At 38.6% G+C, this 20,914-nt stretch overlaps 1 protein-coding gene across 5 annotated transcripts in view; it reads right to left on the bottom strand.

The window, feature by feature from the left end:
• Nucleotides 1-20,914, bottom strand: part of MAPK8 (mitogen-activated protein kinase 8) — a 139,999-nt gene that overhangs the window by 48,594 nt on the left and 70,491 nt on the right. For all 5 annotated transcript variants that reach the window (XM_079793826.1, XM_079793825.1, XM_079793827.1 and 2 more), the window contains exons 2-5: nucleotides 13,343-13,516; nucleotides 7,964-8,093; nucleotides 2,589-2,647; nucleotides 2,361-2,499 (exon numbers count right to left, since the gene is read on the bottom strand). In XM_079793826.1, coding sequence (XP_079649952.1) covers nucleotides 2,361-2,499; nucleotides 2,589-2,647; nucleotides 7,964-8,093; nucleotides 13,343-13,464 — 450 coding nt within the window. In that variant the 5' untranslated portion in view covers nucleotides 13,465-13,516. The remainder of the gene's footprint in view (nucleotides 1-2,360; nucleotides 2,500-2,588; nucleotides 2,648-7,963; nucleotides 8,094-13,342; nucleotides 13,517-20,914) is intronic.

Genomic DNA, 20,914 nt, shown 5'->3' with positions numbered 1-20,914 from the left:
AAGAAAGAAGTCAACAATTGTGCAAATAAGATGATCTTACAAAGAGAAAATTGTAAAAAACAAACAAAAAAACAACAACACACAACTCCCCAACTACATTTGAATGAATTAAGCAAAGTTGCATGGTGTAACATGAATACACAAAGATCAGCTGTGTTTCTATACACTAGCAATGAACAAAACTAAAAGGAAAACTAAGAAAATAATTTCATTTATACTAGCTTCCAAAATAAAAAAATACCTAGAGAAAAATTTAACTAATGAGGTGAAAGACTTGCACACTAAAAAGTGTAAAACATTGCTGAGATTTAAGAAGAATTATGTTATGGACTGAACTGTATCTCCCCAACCCCAAATTCACATGTGGAAGCCCTAACCCCTTGTGTGGCTATATCTGGATATAGGTCCCTTATGGAGGTAATGAAGTTTTTAAATGAGATCATAAAGATGGGGCCCTAATCCAAAATAACTGGTGTCTTTGTAAGAGAAAAAGATACCAGAGCTTGTGCACATGCCCCTCAACACCCCCCTCTCTGGCACAAGCCAGGAGAGGTATCACCAAAAATTGAATTTGCTGGTCATGCATGGCCTTCTAACCTCCAAAACTGTGAGAAAACAAATTTCTGTTGTTTAAGCCATCCAGTCTATAGTATTTTATAATGGAGCCCAACCAAGACTAATATAATCTAAGTAAATGGAAAGATACCCTGTGTTCATGAGCTGTAATATTAAATATAGTCAAGATGGCAAAAGTACCCAATCTATAGATTCAATGAAATCCTTATTAAAATTCCAATAGTCTTTTCTGCAGAAATGGAAAAGCTGATACTCAAATTCATACAAAATCACAAGGGGCTCTGAATAGTCAAAATGATGTTGAAAATAAAAAGAATAAAGTTAAAGGATTTACACTTTCCCATTTTGAAACTTACTACAAAGTTACAGTGATCAAAATAATGTGGTACTGGTATAAGGACAGATACACAGATCAATGGAATAGCACTAAGAGTCCAGATAAAAGAATATATGGTAAATTTTCAACAAGGGGGCCAAAACCATTCAACTGGGAAATAATAATCCCTTAAATCAAGTGCTGGAACAACTGGATTTCCACAAGCAAAAGAATGAAGTTGGACCCTTACCTCCCATTACCGTATACATTTAATATATAAAAATCAACTCAAAATGGGTCAAAGACCTAAACATAAGAGTTAAAACTATACAACTCTGAGAAGAAAACCTAAGTGTAAATCTTAATGGTTTTGCATTTGACAATGGATTCCTATATATGACACCAAAAGAACAAGCAACCAAAGATAAAATAAACTAAATTTCATGAAAATTAAAAACTTTTGTGCAAAGGATATCAAGAAAGTAAAAAGACAACATATAAAATGGGAGAAAATATTTACAAATCACATATCTGATAAGGGTCCAGTATCTGAAATATATAAAGAACCCCTACAACTCAATAATAAAAAGCAAATCAACCTAATTAAAAAATGGGCCAAGGACTTGAATAGAAATTTCTCCCACAAAAGTATGCACATGGCCAACAAGCACATAGAAAGATGCTCAACATCATTAGTTATTAGGGAAATGCAAATAAAAACAACAAAATACCAGTTCATATGCACTAGGAGGGTTAGAATAAAAAAGTCAGTAAGCATTGGCAAAGACTTAGAGAAATTGGATTCTCAGCCATAAATTGTTACTAGGAATGTAAAATGGTGTGGCCACTATGGAAAACAGTTTGGTGGTTCCTTAGAAAGTAAAATATAGGTTTACTATATGACTCAGCAATTCCACTCCTAGGTAGATAGCCCAAAGAATTGAAAACAAGAACTCAGATATATACTTGAACATGAATGTTCATAGCAGTGTTATCCACACAAAGCTAAAACTTAGAAATGACCCAAACGTTTATCAATGAACAAAATGTGGTAAATACATAAAACAGAGTATTAGTCATAAGAAAGAACGAACTATTGATACATGCTACAACATGGATAAACTTGAAAACATTATGCTAAGTCAAAGAAGTTGGACACAAAGGTCACATAACTGTATGATTCCAAGTATATAAAATCCAGAAGAGGTAAGTCTATAGACACAGAAAGCAGACTGGTAAGATGCCTGGGGGCTGGGAGAGAGGGAACGAGGAGTGACTCCTTAATGGGTATGAGGTTTTCTTTTGGAGCAATGAAAACATTTTAAAATTTGATATTGGTGGTGGCTTCACGTTTTGTGAATGTACTAAATGTCACTGAATTGTACACTTTAAAATGATTAATCTTATGTTACATGAATTTCACCTCAATGAATAAAAATAGATTATGATGATAGTTGTTTCTACTAACCCGATGAATAATTCCAGCAGAGTGAAGGTGCTTGATTCCACACAGCATCTGATAGAGAAGGTAGGACATTCTTTCATGATCTAGTTCCATCTGAATCACTTGGCAAAGATTTGCATCCATGAGCTCCATGACTATGTAACTTCATGGGTGAAAAAAGATGACAGCTAAAGTGTACAGCAACGATCTAAGAATAAGGCACTAACATAAAATTTTAATTATCACACTTACACATCTTGAAATTCTTCTAGGGATTTCTGTGGTGTGAAAACATTCAAAAGGCCAATTATCTGCGGCAAAAGCAGAGAGATTAGAAAATTAGAAACTGCTACATGGGTTAAAAAAATCCACAAATAGTTTAAAATTTTTCAAATCTTATTTTCTAAGCTCAAGTAATCTCTTTTCTTTTAATTAAAACTTTATGGTCTGGGGCTGGGGATAGAGAGGGAGCCAGAGCACAGAGGAGCTTCAGGGCAGGGAAAATACTGTGGGATACAATACAGGTGGACACGTGTCATTATACATCTGTCCAAACCCACAGAATGTATAACACCAAGAGCGAACCCCAATGTGAGCTATGGGCTTTTTTGGGTGATATGGATGTGTCGGTGTAGGTTCACTGCTTGTAACAACTGTACCACTCTGGTGGCAATGCTGATAATGGGGGAGGCTGCGCGTGGGTGGGGGAGAGGGCAGGAGCTATAGAGACAATTTTTGTATCTTCCACTCAATTTTGCTGTGAGCTGAAAACTTGCTCGAAAAAACAAGTCTTTAATAAATTATAACAGAAGAGCTCCACATAATCCATTCCACTAATGAACACTGTTATACAATCCTCGGCATGATTTGAAGGCAAATTTGAAATCTCTTATGCTCGTTTATAGCCAACTCAGAACCTCTATATAATCTAGCCTTTGCCCAGTTTTTCAGAATTCTGCACCTTCCCAGCTGCACTCAGTCCAGCATATTCCACCGGCCTGTCCGCCGGCAGGCCCTCTGTCCCACTATTCCTCCATCCGCCGCTTTTTGTCTGTACCTTTCCCAGAGTGACATTACCTATGGCATTTTCTCCAAACATCTCTACGTGGGTAATTTCCAAATATGAATTAGGAGTCCTTGCTTAGCTCATGAGTCTCAGATATACATTGCAACTTCACAAGGAAGTCTCACAAATAATATAAAACTGAACTCATTATTTGTACTCGAACTCCTTACTGTTCCAGAGTGCGTTCTCTTTTACAATAGAAGACTCAGGGTGATTTTGTTTTACTCCTTTTTCAGTATTTGCACTGTAATAAATATTTTAAACAATGTTATCCATTGCATTGTCAGTCTGAACTTCAACCTCCTCTTTTCATTCTTTGTGCTACTACACAGGCCGAGGATTCTAATATCATAATTCATATAATGACCAACACTAGGTTCCCTAACTTGATACTTGGGCCATACTAAATTAACAATTTTAAAAACTTAAAATGCCTTTAAACATACTGCTTCATATGTTTGTCATTGACCTACTGAACTTAGTTACCTTCAAGATAGACCTCTTTTTGTAGAGTCTGAAAACCCCTTGTCCTTGAGAGAGCTGGATTTTCTCTCTACTTTGTCCCCACAGTGTCTTACATGTTATTATGGCACTTAACACACTGTTGTACAATCTTATTTTCACAACAGCCTGTCCCAGCCACACCAGGATCCTTGTTAGGAAGAGCTGTGTCTTATTCCCTTTATAGGCCTGGCACACATTTTAAAAATGTTTGCTGACAATTATCCTTAGGGGCAAGAATGTTCTTCTAGGCATAAACTTCATTAGGGCAGAATCTATGTTATTCATCTAAGCATAAAGCTTTGCTTAATGAAGACGTTAAAATATTTGTTCAGTAAAATAAATTCAGAAAATTTTCAGACCAGAAAGGGTAAAACGTATTTATGATAGGAGGGAGGTGCTAATAGGAAACATTTAGCTGCTCTAAATGAACTCAAGTCTCCTAACAAGTTGAACTGCTCACTTGGAGACTTGGACAAATACTAACACTGTTCTTACTAATATCTGGGAAATCCTAGAGTGGAAGAGAGGTGTTGAAGATGAAAGGAATACAGAGACAGAAAGGAGACCAGTGTTTGTTCAGAGCCGAGGGGGAGGAAATGGGGAAATGAGAGCGATAAGACATAGGGTTTCTTTTTGAGGTAATGAAAAGTCACACACATCAGTGAATAAACTAAAAACCACTGACTTATTCAGATTAAATGGATGAGTAGTATGCTATGTAAACTGTATCTCAGTAAAGCGGTTACAAAAGAAGACTGAAACAGCTGTCTGATTTTTCAAAAGGGAAATTATATCAATCATAAACTAGATAGCCAAACAAAAGTCAAGGACTAATGAAGTGTGTGGCATATGACTACTGTGAGAGAAGTAACGGGAGCAGGAGTAGGTCAAATTCATTGAGAAACTTTATCTTCTTTTGTGAATAAAACCACAGTAACAAAGGACAACAGTAGTAAATCAGAGAAATGCATCTTGATATATTATATGAAGATTTAAAAAAGGCATTTAAAAAAAAATGTCCCCGATAATAATCCCCATATAAATAAGATAAAGAACTGGGGAGAGCCAGGTGATTTTTACTTAGGTAATTTTCTCAGCAGACCCAAGGCTGCTAATGCAGTAACCAGGGACCAGGAAGGCCTCCTGAGCAGAACGGGGACACGAAGTCAAGTGAAAGTCCGAACAAAGAAAGCAAGCCCGCAGTCCAGGCAGGAGCCAGATTTCACAGGGGAAATTTAATAGGGACAAACAGAAACTACTAGACTTATTCTCCAAAACAACAACAACAAAAAGGGAAAGTAAAAAACAGGAGATGTGATGTGTTAGCAGGCCTGCAACAAAGAGTAACTTGCTCAGCCAATGTAAGTTACATGGTGACCTGGCTTCACACAGGGGTACAATGTCCACAGTGAAGAGAAAATGACATGCCCAGTTCCTCTCCGAGGGATCACCCAGGCATGCAGTGCTGTGCTCTAGGTAACATAGTAAAGTGTGCTCAAAGATAAGTGAAAAAGAAACTCAATTCTAAAAAAAAAAAAAAAAAAAAAAAGAAACTCAAAACCATCTATGAAAAGAGTGGGAAATGCACAATCACACGAATGTACTTAATACCACTTAAAAATGGGTAAGATGTGAGGTTTTATGTTATGTATATTTTACCACACTTAAAAACAAACAAAAAAACCCAAAGAAGTGACTGGGAAAAGCCAGAGGTGTTTAGACCAATAAAGAGATGATTTGTGTAGAACATGAAAATGTTGAAAAGGCAAAAAATTATGTAAACATCCACTCATCACGGAATAAAATAATTCCATTACCATTCCTGTTTCCTTTTATTTACTTTTTTAAAATCCTCACCTGGGGATATGTTTTTATTGCCTGTTTTTTTTTTTTGTTTTTTTTTCTTGAGTGAGAGAGGAAGGGGAGAGAAAGAGAGAAACATCTATGTGAGAAAAAACAGATTAGTTGCCTCCTGTTCGTGCCCTGACTGGGAATTGAACCTGCAACCTTACAGTGTAGGGGACAACACTCTAACCCAAGAACCTGGCCAGGACTCCTTATCTTTACTTAATATTTGTTCAATGAACAAACACGTTTGAGCACCTCCTCTGTGGCAGCACTGCTCTAGGTGGCAAGGTTAATGCTTGGATGGACCTGCGCCACCCCCACTACAGGATTAACCACGTGCAACGAACTTTCCATGCCCTTCCTTTAGTTGATGGAGCCATCTTTCTGTGCAGTTGCCCAGGCTCAAGAGGTAGGAGTCATTGGCCATCTCTTTAATACAAACTAAGGCAATGACACCACCACTGTCAGGAAACAGGCTACCAGGGGCACAAGCAGCTCTGAGTGTGGAGGCACCAGCAAAAGGCCACAAGCAACAGGCCTGGCTCCCACCAAAACAAGACTGGCTGACACAACTTCCCTATCACTGACCTTAATCTTCATTTATGTGTCTTTTTTTAAATGCTATTTTTCCTCTCGGGGAGGTCCACTTCCTCCAACAATCCCATTTTTACCCATTACTTAAGAACTAGAGGCCTGGTACATGAATTCGTGCTTGGGTAGGGTCCCTAGACCTGGCCAGCGATCAGGGCCGATTGGGGCCTTCCTTCCGGCTGCCGACCAGGGCCTTCGTTCTGGCTGTCGGCTGGGGCCTCCCTTTCTCAGCTGCCAGTTGCCCCGGCTGCTGGCTGGGGCCTTCCTTCATTCTGCGCTGCCCCCTGGTGATCAGCACATGTCATAGCGAGTGATTGGTCTCCCAGTTGAACTCCCACAGAGACAATTTGCATATTAGGCTTTTATATATATAGATAATATAGGTCCACCCTTCCCCAAAGCCTTTCCATTTCCTTAAGGCTCAGCAATCTTCTCTCCTGAAATCTCAGCATTTGTTTATTGTTCAGCCACATGCTTTCACAATTAAACTTGTATTAAACTTTGACAGTTAAAATTTATCATTTGGTCTTTAATTCCTTATGCATTTGTTTTGTCTTCAAATTAACACTGTAAACCCCCAAATAAGGAGCCTAAATTTTAACTTCCATAAAACTTCCCCTTGGTGACACAGAGGCTTGCACACCGTTAACTCTTAAAATGGAGTAAACGGTGTTGTCTGCAACCAAAATGTGCTGAACTGACTACATTTTGTAAACTCCTTCGGAGAAACACCACAAAACATCTCCAGTCAGGTACTTTAGGTTTAATCATTCATAAAAATGTTCCTTGCACAATTCAATCCCAATTTATTTCCTCTCAACATGGAGACATCACTCTATTAAAATAATTATAAAGTATCAGTATGCTTAATGTAAGCTTTAACTTATTCTCAACATGAGTGAAAGTTATATGTTTAAGTCCTTATAATCATTAGGAAATAGAATCGGAATGTTTTTCTACTCATTGGCTATCCTCACCATGAGGTGACCAGTGAGAAGTGGGTGGGGAAATGGTCTGAGGCTATACCCAGTGTCAGGAAACAAAGCTCCAGTGTCCATGTGCAACAGAACGTTTCCTGACATGTCAGCCAACAAACTAAAGCGGAAGAGGAGATGAAGCCTAAATAGAGTCCTTTGGAAACACCTGCCTCTTTCAAAGGACTTGTGCTCATGTCAGAAAAGTACACAATCTGAATTTCAAAAGCTGTTTTTCTTTTAATATAATAAAGTTGAGAAAAAATTCACACTACAGATATATACACCTTCTATTTTTTTAAATATATTTATTTATAAATTTATTTATTTATTTATTTGTTTGTTTGTTTATTATTGATTTTAGAGCTAGAAAAGGAGAAAGAGAAACATTGATCGTCTGCCTCTTCTAACATGTGCCTGACCAGGTATCGAACCTGCAACGTGGGTATGTGCCCTGATTGGGATGACGCTCCAACCAACTGAGCCACACCAGCCAGGGCGATATATAAACCTTTTAAACAATGCTTCAATCCAGAAGAACAATTTAAAACATCTACTATTTTTAACGTTTTTGATATTCATGTATTCATGAACAAATCTTTATTTCATCTACACTTAAGAAACTTTCTAAAATGTCCACTTACATTTTTGTGATTAACACATTTCATAAGAACCAGCTCTCTGTAAGCCCGCTTAGCATGGGTTTGATTCTGAAATGGCCGGCTTAGCTTCTTGATTGCAACATTTCTTTCAAGAATGGCATCATAAGCTGCACTGTAATAGAAATTAAAAAACAAAAATGTAAGAAAAAATCTGCAAAACTGAATTTCTAAAACATGCATTCAGATTCCTCACATTCTCCAAAGACAAATGCAATTGGACCAGTTTCCAGTCCCTGATGATCACCATGTTTCTTCTATTTGTACAGCAGCACATTCCAATGTACAGCACTAACTGCTTCTTACAATGCAAATGGACTCAAGAGACAACTGACTGTGACTGTGAAGACACTCTGCTTGTTCACTGGGCTCCTCCGAGATTCACCTATAATACAAATGGGCACTCAGTGCACAAATGTTTACTAAGTGTTCAGGTCCAAAAGATAGCTTAAAGCCTAAATGAACACTCATCCTGCACCTCCACCAGGGAAAGAAAACAAAGAATACATGTGGTCATAAATTCTACTCAAAATATTTTCTGAAGAATTCTACGTAAGTGCATCGCTTCCATCCTCTTTGGATACAACATAAATACAGGAAGAGGAAGGGACATACAGAGGTATCTATACAAAAGATTATATGAAAAGTAAGCCTTAAAATTTGTTTTAGAGGGGGAATTAAAAATCAAGGTGTTAGAATGATGAGTGCCAGATTTCAGGCCATCAGAAGCTGCTTCATAATTGTTAATGAAACACCTAAAATGCTGGGAACTATAACATCATACTCATTACTCTTCATAACTTCCTCTCCCGTGACACTGACCAAATGGCATCTGACGCATATCACAGGTAAGAGAAACTCAAGCACAAATAAAGGAAAGCATCTTAAAATTACAGAATATTATAACTAAAAGAAACTTTAAAGCCATCTGGATTTACCACTGCCTGCTATAAGGCCAGAAGTTTGCCCAAGTTAAGCCAGAAAGTTAAAAAGTTAAGATATGACTAGAAGACTAAGACATGAAGTTATATCCTTCGCATTGGACCACCTAATAAACTAAAAAAGATTATTTCTGCTTATGCGATATTTAAAAGTCAGCACACTCCTGATTACAATGGCTCTCACCTAACTGGAAACCTGAATTTGTTTTACAGCTCTCATACCCTATCAAATATATTGCAGAAATATATATATTAAGAAATTGGTACCACATAAAGAAACACATCTGTACATTCTATATATACCATAACTATTGCCTACATATATATAAACCTTCTTTTGCCCTACCCTGTATATATAAATATGTATATATATACATACATACACATGTATATATGTATGTATGTGTGTGTATATATATATATATATACACACACACACACACACACACACATACAGGGTAGGGCAAAAGAAGGTTTACAGTTGTTTTTAGGGAAAATAATAACAGTAATTAATAAATAATAATGTACACATCTGTACATTCTATATATACCATAACTATTGCCTATATATATATAAACATTCTTTTGCCCTACCCTGTATATATAAATATGTATATGTATATATATACACACACACACATATATATATACAGGGTAGGGCAAAAGAAGGTTTACAGTTGTTTCTAGGGAAAATAATAACAGTAATTAATAAATAATAATATAAGAGTAAACTCCATGTTTTGTGTACTCACAATTGTAAACCTATTTTTGCACCACCCTGTATATACATGCACATACCAAAACATACATAAGTATTACTATCTTTACCTAGAAAGTGTCATATTTACAGATATATATCCCTCCTAAAGTAGAAAAAAACCAAACATTAGAGGTCATGCAAAATGTTTAGAAATTTTGACTACTTCAGAAAAGGAATCTTCTGAGAAGGAGGCAATGTCTGTAAACCTAAATCAGATTGTAACACAGTTATAACAGTAGCTTCAGGCAGCACACCAACAGCTCACAAAGGAGAAAGAACACTCCCCAGTAGCAGAGTAAAGTAATTGGGAAACTGTTCGTTCAAGGCTAACACTGCACTGTATTTTGCCAAATTAAAGCCTCATTTATGTTTGCACTCTTTCTACTTCATCAGAAACAATGAACAGAGTTTATCTTTTCTAGTCCTCTTAGACTGCTTATTTAAAGAGAGGAAAAAAGCCAACTCTGTAGACACCTTCAGAGTTTAGTTTCATAATAAAAACTGTTTGGCTAATTAGACCTTCACATTTCTGAAGATAAAATAAACATGTAATCTTTTATTTTGCTCAGGAAAAAAACTTAACCACTAAATGCATTCTTATTAATTTTTATCTGCTAAATCAAATTAATATTTCAAGCTCAAAAGTTCAAATATACCTGAGTAGGTTATACTATTTTATATCCAAGGAAATTAGATTTCTAATTGCTGATGAGTAAATGTGCACAAATCAGAAACACCTGAGATTCCGGGGTCCCAATTCAGACCCAATTGGGACCCAAAATAATGCCTTTAAAAAAATTAAGTTCTTCAGTTGATTCTGATAGTAACACAACAGTGAGTTAAAGTTTATTTAATGTTTGTTTGTTTCATAGTAATATTTTATTAAAGAAGAAGCAAAAATTTGAAGATATTTATTGCTAGGACAGGGGCTAAGTTGGCCTAAGGTCCCTTCCAAGGCAATTTTTTCTAAACAGTGGTCCACAAATTTCAAAATACACCCACCTAAGAATAAGTGAAGGTACAGAAACATTACTATATTTTCAAACAATATTAAGTAATTTATAAAGAATACAATCCTCACAACTCTAATTTAATAAATTAGGAGAGAAAACAGGCTTAGAAGTATTTGCCATGAATCGCAAAGTTATTAAATCACAGAGCTAGAATCTGAACCAAGGGCTGCCTTTCAGCATACTTCCCATGTTGACTTTATCACACTATTTTATCTTTAATTTGTAGTTGGTTAAATGTAGTTGGTTAGAATGACAACCAGCCAGCCATAAATGCTTTATAAAATGACCCAACTTCTATAGTTTTTGATATTATACTAGAGGCCCGGTGCACAAAATTTGTGCACAGGTGCAGTCCCGAGGCTTGGCTGGCAATTAAAGGGCAAGTCCCAGCTGATCTCTGGGCCCTTGGCAGCACCTGGGCCACTGGCCTCCCACGCGCCCCCCTCCGCCTGAGTCACTGGACCCCTGCCCAGCTCGCTCAGCACTTAGGAACCCGGCTGCGACCCTGCCCCTCGCTGCCACCATCTGTGGTCGATTGGTGGGGCAATTGGGCCCCACTCACACCCGCCTTGGCCTGGCGCCACACGCTCTGCGGCTCCACCATCCTGCCACAGTCCCGCTCCTGTCGGAGCCCATCGGGGCTGGCAGCGCCTCCACTGCTGCCCACTGCCAGCGCCATGTCGCCGACGCCAGCCATGTTCCACGCCGCCCCCTAGTGGTCAGCACATGTCATAGCGAGTAGTCAAACATGTCATAGTGAGTGGTCGAACTCCTGGTCAACCTCCCAGTCAAGGGGACAATTTGCATATTAGACTTTTATTATATAGGATATTACTTCAAGAATACAGAAGAGAATAAATGTTAGTGTTCCCATTATATAAACTTGTTAGATTTTAACATCTTCTATATATATAAAAGCCTAAGCGACCGCTGGACCGTTTGCTATGATGCGCACTGACCACTAGAAGGCAGACGCTCAACGCACAGGCATGGAAACATGGAACAGACTGATGAATCTCAGAGGGAAAGGGGGAGAGGGGAGGGTGGGAAGAGATTAACCAAAGATCTTATATGCATACTAGAAGCCTGGTGCTTAGATTCGTGCACTTGTGGGATCCCTCAGCCTGGCCTGCAGTGACTGGGCCGAAACTGGCCAGCACCAGTGGGGTCCCTCAGCCTACCCTGCAGGGATTGGGCCGAAACCAGCTCTCCAGCATCCCTCAAGAGGTCCCGAATTGCAAGAGGGTGCAGGCCAGGCCGAGGGATGCCCTCCGGTGCACAGGGCCTCTAGTCTTACTATAATTGCTCTGATTTAAAAATACATATATATTTTTATTGATTTCATAGAGAAAGGGAGAGGGAAAGAGAAATAGAAACATCAATGATCAGCTGCCTCCTTCATGCCCTATACTGGGGATCGAGCCTGCAACCCTGGCAGGTGCCCCAACAGGGAATCGAATTGGGAATCAAACTGTGACCTCCTGGTTCACAGGTTGATGCTCAACCACTGAGCCATGCTGGCCAGGCTGATTTTTAAAAAAATATATTATTATAGGTAAAGCCCCCTTCTTTCTCTGTATTCTTACAGGTAAGCACTATCCTAAGTTTGTTGTTTATGAATGTTTTTATATTTTTCTACATACATATGCACAATAAACATATGGTATTGTTTGCCTATTTTAAACTATATAAAAACTATATATAATGTAAGTATAGTCTGTATCTTTCTTTTAAATTCAATACTACATTTCTGAGATTATCCTTATTGATGCATATAGCTCTAGTTCATTTAAAATGTTGTATGTAGTTCACTGTATGAATATATCACGCTTTTCCATTTGTCTACTGATTGATGCTGTTTTATAAACGGTGCTCCAGAGAACAGCCCTAGGCATTTCTCTTCATGTACACATGCAGGAGTTTTTCTAGAACCGGGAGAATCGCAGGGTCATAAACACATGATTTTTTTAATAGATTCTAAAACAAATCTGGTTCAAGAAGAGGTAATAAAGATATAACTGTGCTTGAGTGAGGCTTAGAAAATTTCCCCAAACACTAGTTATGTGCTAACTTAGTGATCTAAAATCATAAGTAGGACTGCCTTAGTTTATAAGGAATGATGCTGATATATAAAGTCTAGGCCTTTTGTAGAAATTAGCTTGTAAATTAAATTTTAAAAATACATAAGAGTTTTGAAACACAGTTAGATGATATAGCTGACTTCATTCCCCAGTGTAAAATAAGATTTCTGAACTTCCAGTTTCATTATAGTGTGAAAGTGATGATTAAGTGAAGCTTCTTATTAAACAATTAACTCTAGGAATAGATGTACACATGAAATCAACCAGCACCCACTTATTCTCTCCTGTTACAAATATTTGTCTCTGCATGGCTTATAACCAAGCATTTAATCATAATTTATCCTTGAAGATGGTGGTGCTGACTTATGGATATGTTTTCTGAACAATAAAAAGAACATTAATCCCTGAACAAAACAACTTACTGCATCATAGCCTTAATTTAAATTTTATAGTTTTAATTAAATTTTTTGAGGCAAATTAAATATTTACACCAAGGTATCTACATTATGAGATGAGAAAGTAATAGCAGTTATTGATTCTTTGCCTAATTTTTGGAAGTAAAAACTTACCATACTATTCCTTGAGCTCCTGAGCCTATAGGTTTTAAATTCTGATATCGTTTCAGGACTGTGAATGTAGAATCTCCAATCTCTACACTATAAAAATTGCTGTCACGCTTACTTCTGCTCATGATGGCAAGCAATTAATTTAATGGCTTCATCCAAAATTCACCGAGTGAGAAGCTGCAAAATGGAACAAAATAAATTGTTAACAAAATGAATTCATGCAATCTTAAAATTCAAGTTCTCACTCATTCACTTAAGGGTAACATTAAATGCCAGATCATGTTAAAAGGGCTGCTTCTTTTAAAAAAACATTTAGGAAGAAAAAATATCACAGAGCCTGGTTAGCATCTGCTATACTGAAGGAAATGACTGGTAATTGAAAAAACAAAACAAAATTTTTACTAATTTGAAACCAGTCCTTTTTTTTTTTTAAAATATATCTTTATTGATTTCGGAGAGGAAAGGAAAGGGAAAGAGAGATAGAAACATCAATGATGAGAGAGAATCATTGATTGGCTGCCTCCTGAATGTCACCTACTGGGAATCAAGCCCGCAACTCAGGCATGTGTTCTTGACCAGAATCAAACCTGGGACCTTTCAGTCTGGAGGCTGACGCTATATCCACTGAGCCAAACCAGTTAGGGCTGAAACCAGTCCTTTTTACGTGCTTATTATAGAGTACTGAAACCTTATTTTTTGTGAGAAATCGAGAAACTTTCATTCGAAAATAAGTCACAATCTCATTTAGTGTCACCTGGGAGGATGACAGACGCCCATGCTAGTAAGCTCGTTAGCACGTCTCACCCTAACACAGAGCACACAGCGCTGTCGCCACAAGAGCCTGTCCCCGCAACATCCGGTGGTGACACATACGAAGTTGTAATGGTTGAAAGAACGGTTGAAAGAGGTAGAAAAATAAGAACATATAAGATAGCATTATTTTTAAAATGAGAAAATATGAGAGAGAGAGAAGCATTTAGTATACACTGAGTGGCCAGATTATTATGACCACCCCATCAGTACTTCGTTGGGCCACCTTTTGCCTTCAATACTGCGGTGATTCTTCTAGGCATTGACTCCACGAGATGTTGAAAGGTGATGCGAGGAATCTGACACCATGCCTGATGAATAGCACTGTCCAGTTCTGTGAGATATGATGGTTGTGGAACCAGCTGCCTGATGGCTCTTTTAACTTCGTCCCACAAATGCTCAATTGGATTGAGATCTGGGGATTGTGGGGCCACCTAAGCAAGGTAAAGTCTCCCTCATGTTCTTGAAACCACTCCTGCACAATACGAGCACTGTGGCATGGCGCATTGCCTTGTTGGAAGAAGCCATCTCCATTGGGATACGCCATCAACATGATAGGATGAACTTGATCAGCAATGATACTTAGGTATGTTGTGCTATTCAGACGTTGTTCCACATGAATTAAAGGGCCCAAATCATGCCAGGAAAACATGCCCCAAACCATAACACTGCCCCCAACAGCTTGAAGGGTTGTACTCATGCATGTGGGGTGCATGCTTTCATGCTGTTTCCGCCAAATTCTCACTCTGCCATCTGCATGATGCAACTGGAAACGTGATTCATCGGACCACATGGCTTTTTTCCAATGCTCGACTGTCCAATCCTTGTGTTCCTGTGCGAATTGGATACGTTTTATCTTGGTAACTGCAGACAGCAAAGGTGTTCGAACAGGCCTTCGGCTTCCATATCCCATACGATGCAGTGTACGGCTAATTTGCCTACAAACGTCAGGTGGTCATAATAATCTGGCCACTATATTAGGGTACAAAACAATACTGTTCTGAATAGTTTGGGGCATCAAAAGCATGACCTAAGTTCTGACCACAGCTCTTTCATTACTACCTGATTAAAAGCCAAGGCAGTCCCTCTCTACCCATTTGAATACTGGTTATTAATAAGCCTATTTTCCATCCTTACTGGATGAAAGTGGCCTAAAACAAAAGGCATGCCGCAAGCCAGCTCCAACCTATTCCCCACGTACCATCATAAACCAAGAAATCAGTTAGGTCTACAGAACCATTGTGTGTGTGTGTGTGTGTGTGTGTGTGTGTGTGTGTGTGTGTGTAGGGGCGGCGGAGGCGGTGGGAGGAGGAGTTGTAAAAATGCTAACAAAAGAAAAATAACGTCCTGATAAGACTTACAAGACAAAGAATTAATTCAACAAATATGAAGTGCCCACCATATGCTAGGTACTTAGCACTGTGCTGTGCCTACCATGTGGAGGTTCATGAGTGAACTGGATTCTAACAGCTGAATACTGAGAGAAGGGGGAAGCCACTGGAAGCTGGAGTAAGAGAGTTGGAAGAGGAAAACTAGTGAGCTATTACAATAATCCAGAGGAAAGAGAGTATTACGATTAGCGAGGATTCTTAGATGTGATGAAATTAAAAAAAAAAACTAAACAAAAAAGTCCAAAAAATATAAGTTTTAAAAAAGAAGATAAATTGCAAGCAACTGAGGAGTTGGGTAAATTATTTGGATAAATTAAAAAAAAAAAAAAAGACCCAGAGAAACATTTCCATAATCAATAACTAGTCAGGTAATACTCGAGAGGACTGTCTGGAATGGCAACGCACATAAATTCTGCCTAAGTAGGCAGACCAGAGGCTTCAAGGAAAGAGTTGGTAATGATTTAAACACTCAACTATGTTCACAGATGATCAAATATGGGTACTGATCATCCAGACCAACTTCCCACCTAAACTTGGATTCCCTCCTTACCTGCCAGCGTAGGGAGACAGGGAGGAAGACAGAAGTGAGAAGAGGAATGCAGGGAAGTGTTAAGTGTCAGGCCCTTCACCAAATATTATACATATTTATCCTGGAAACTGAGTCTGCCCTTGGCCCGGAGACAACAACAATGGTCTCCATGATCTACACATGTGCTCCAAGGCTGAGCCCAGAGCAGCTGATGATGTGTGAACCTCAAGTAGCCAGACTGTGTGCAGATCAGATTTTCTAAGCTCGCATGGAAGACATGCCCCCCTCTCCTTAGGGAGAGAAGATCGGAGAGAAGGAGGCACTCTTGGTGCCTCACCAGAGTTTACTGACTGTTACCAAAGCAGGGAATCAAAAGGCTGTGTTTCAGTTTCCCAACTTGCTGGAAATCAAAGAAAAAGCATAGATCCAGGACAGGTCTCCCTTTCTGTTAAAAGAGTAACAATAGCGAGGAGAGGCTTCTTTCTCAGAAGAAGGTTCTCAGAAAAGGGTGGTCCGACATCAGAAGTGGGGTCCATAGTGCTCACCGTAGTCTGGACAGACCTGTGACAGCAGCAGAGCAGTGATAGCCACCAAACCCTCCAGGCACAGTGCAGAGGCAACAGATGGAGGACCGGGTTAGGTGAGCAGCCTGCCCAGGAGCCAGAGCTGCCACTCTTAGGACAGGAGACATAGCACGTGACTCACTCAAGCCCAGGTGTAGGATGCTTGCTGGGTACCTGAGTGAAGCTCTGTGCTGGCACTTGGACACAGCAGCCATCCGCATCTGCCCTCCAGAGCTGGCAGTTCAGACAAAAAGAGACATTCGGTTGTGTGCTAACTGGCTGGCTGAAACCAGGGTGTGAAAAGAGCCATGAGGCAAGGGAAACAAGCCCACACTAGTGTGTGCTCAGTAAGTTTCTCTCCCCTAACGAGGTCATGTTTGAGCAAGACCTGAACACTGAGTATGAGGTAACCAGGCAGGGAGAGAAGGGAGCTTTCTAGGCAGAAGAAAAAGCACATGCAAAGGCTCTAAAAATTCACCCACTTTAACAGTGCAATGGATGAGTTTTGATAAATATGCACAACCATGTAACCACCACCAAAATCGTGACAGAATATTTCTATTATTGCAAAGCTTCCCTGTATGGTCAATCCTGTCCTCTATTCCTACCCCGTCCCTGGCAACCAATAAATGGCTTAGCTGTGCCTTTTCCAGATCTTGATACAAGTGAACATCACAGAGAATAGGATTTTTTTGTCTGGCTTCCCACTTGCCCAGATGTGTTTAACGTTTAAGAGACACCTATGCTACGCTTCTTTGTATTACTGAGTGGCATTCCATTGTGAGTCATACCATTTAGACACGTGGACTGTTTCCAGTTTTGTGGTTATTATAAACTAGAGGCCCGATGCACGAAGATTCGTGCAAGAATGGGTCTTCCTTCCCCTGGCTGCCGACACTGCCTTTGCTCAGGCTGGAGCCGCCTTTCCGCCTTCCCACGCTGCCCAGAGGCCTGGAGAGGCTGGGGCGGTGCGGAACGCCTGTGCCATCGCCATGGCAATGACGCAAGTGTCCCACCCTGCCCCCTCATGCCTGTGTATGCAAATTAACCCGCCATCTTTGTTGGGTTAATTTGCATACTCACTCCTGATTGGCTGGTGGGCATTGCGAAGGTATGGTCAATTTGCATCTTACTCTTTTATTAGTGTAGATGCTGCCAGCATAAACATTCACACATTTTGCCGAAACCGGTTTGGCTCAGTGGATAGAGCGTCAGCCTGCGGACTGAAAGGTCCCAGGTTCGATTCCGGTCAAGGGCATGTACCTTGGTTGCGGGCGCATCCCTGGTGGGGGGTGTGCAGGAGGCAGCTGATTGATGTTTCTAACTCTCTATCTCTCTCCCTTCCTCTCTGTAAGAAATCAATAAAAATATATTTTAAAAAAAAACATTCACACATTTCCCCCCTTTCATTTTGGGTAAATATATAGGAGTGGATATCTGAGTTCTATATTTTACTTTGTAAGAAACTGTCAAACTATTTTCCAAAGTCCCTACCCATTTTCAATCCTATAGTAGTGTATGAGAGCTCCAGCTATTCCACACCCCATGACTGCCACTTAATTTTACCTACACTAGCAGTGTACATTAGTGTTTTATGTGGCTCACATTTGTATTTGCTGGTACCTAATAATGCTGAGCATCTTTTGTGGGGGTATGTGCTATTCATATATACGTATGCATGTGTGTGTGTGTGTGTGTGTGTGTATATATATATATATATATATATATATATATATATATGACACAGCTAATTCTCTTGCCCATATTGTCTTATTGTTCAATTATAACATTTATATATCCTGAATATACATCCTTTACCAGATGTTTTGAAAGTATTTTCTTCCAGTCTATGTGGCCTGCCTTTCCATTTTGTTAACAGTGTAGCTTTTAAAACTTTTTAGGTGAAATAATTTTAGGCTCATGTACAGGTTGCAAAGGTAGTTCTGGGCATTCTTCACCCAATGACAGCATTTGACATAACAATAGTACCATTATCAATATGAGAAAGTCTGCACTGGTACAATACTATAAGCAAACTTTATTCAGATTTTATGCATACATTGATTTTGTGTAAATTTATCACATACACATATTAATGGAAACTAAATCTCAGCCAGGATACAGAAGTGTTTCATCACTCCAAAGAGAGTCCTTCATGCTACCTCTCTCTATAATCATATACTGCTGCCAATTATGTTTTCATCACTATAACTTGTTTCAATTAAAATTTTATATAAACAGAATCACATAATATGTAATCTTTTGAGACTGCCTTTTTCACTCAATATAATGCCGCTGAGATTCTCCAGATTGGTGAAATATCAATAGTTTGTTCTTTTTCTTACAGAATATTATTCTGTTGTATGAATGTAGCTTTGTTATTCATTCACCCTTTGTTTTGGCCACTGCAAATAAAGCTATTTACTATGAACCTGCCTACAGATTTTTGTGTGAAAATAAGCTTTCATTTCTTTAGGGTAAATGTCCAGGAGAAGAATATGGCAGCTGCATGTTTAACATTATAAGAAACTGGCAAACTTTCCTAGAGTGGCTGTTACAACTTTGCATTCCCACTAGAAATGCATGAAAGATCTAGTTCCTCCACATCATATCAACTCTTATTTAAGACAGTGTAGTTTATTTTAGCCATTCTAGCAGGATATGTATATGTAATGTATATGTGTATAACTATCTCGTCAGGGCTTTTGTTTTTTTATTTCTCTAATGGGTAATAACATTAAACATCTCCTTATGTACCTTTGCCAGCTGTATGTATATTTTTTGGTGAAGTGTCTGTTCAAGTGTTTTGCCCATTTTCTAACTGGGTTGCTTGATTTCCTATTGTTAAGTTTAGAGAGTTTTTTTTTATATGTTCTGAATATATTCCTTTGTCAGACACACAATTTGCAAATAACATTTGGCCCCTAAACAACATGGGTTTGGAATGTGCAAGTCCACTTACATGTGGATTTATTTTCAATAAATACCTATACTGTTTTGGATCGGAGGTTAGATGGTCCTGGATACCAAAACAAAGACGTTTTCGGGGAGTCAAAAGTTATATGCACCAGCCCTGGCCAGGTGGCTCAGTTGGTTGGAGTGTTGTCCCATACACCAAAAGGTTGCAGATTAGAGTCCTGGTCAGGGAATATATGGGCAAGGATTAAAAAATGTTATATGCTCCCAACCCCCACGTTATTCAAGGTCAACTGTATTTTCTCCCTGTTTGTGGTTTCTCTTTTCTTTAAAAAAATTTTTTTTCAATTAGTTTACATTCAATATTAGTTTTATATTAGTTTTGGACATACAGCATTATGGTTAGTTAGTTATGTAATTTACAAAGTGATCCCCCAATATGTCTAGTACCTACCTGGCACCATACATTACATTATTAACTATATTTCCTGTGTTGCAATTTATTTACATTCTCGTAACTATTTTGTAACTACCAGTTTGTACTTCTTAATACCTTCACCATTTCACCGTCCCCCAACATTCCTCTTATCTGGCAACCAGTTAGTATCTATGAGTCTGTTTCTATTTTACTTGTTAGTTTATTTTGTTGTCTAGATTCCACATCTAAGTGAAATCATATGGTATTTGTTTTTCTCTGACTGGCTTATTTCACCTCTAGGTCCATTCATGCTGTCACAAATGGTAAGGTTTCATTCTTTTTTTATGGAAGAGTAATATTTCATTTTACATATGCACCACATCTTTATCTAACCATCTACTGATGGACACTTGGGTTGCTTCCATATCTTAGCTATAGTAAATGAGGTGCATGTATCTTTTCAAATTAGTATTTTGGATTTTTTCAGAAATATACTCAGAAGTGGAACTGATAACCCCATAAGATGGGTCTATTTAAAATTTTTGAGGAATCTCCATACTGTTTTCCATAGTGGCAGCACAAATTTTCAGTCCCACCAATAGTGCACAAGGGTTCCCTTTTCCTACATCCTCACCTATGTGTATTGTTTGTTGATTTATTGTGAGGCAATAACTCATTATAAATTTAATTTGCATTTCTCTGATTAATGATATTGAGGATCTTTTAATATGGCTACTGGCAATCTGTATTTCCTCTTTGGAGGACTGTTAAGGTCCTCTGCCCATTTTTTAATGGGATTGTTTTTCTGTTATTAAGTTGCATAAATTCTTTATAAATTTTGGATATTAACCCCTATTGAATGTATCATTGACAAAAATCTTCTCCCAATGGGGAGGTTGTTTTTTCATTTTGTTGATGATTGCCTATACAGGCAAAAAAACTTTTAGT

This window comes from Cnephaeus nilssonii (assembly GCF_951640355.1).
Source record: "Cnephaeus nilssonii genome assembly, chromosome: 16".
Taxonomy (NCBI): Eukaryota; Metazoa; Chordata; class Mammalia; order Chiroptera; family Vespertilionidae; genus Cnephaeus; species Cnephaeus nilssonii.
Note: the sequence above shows the minus strand (reverse complement) of the source record. Positions and strands in the feature narration are given on the sequence as shown.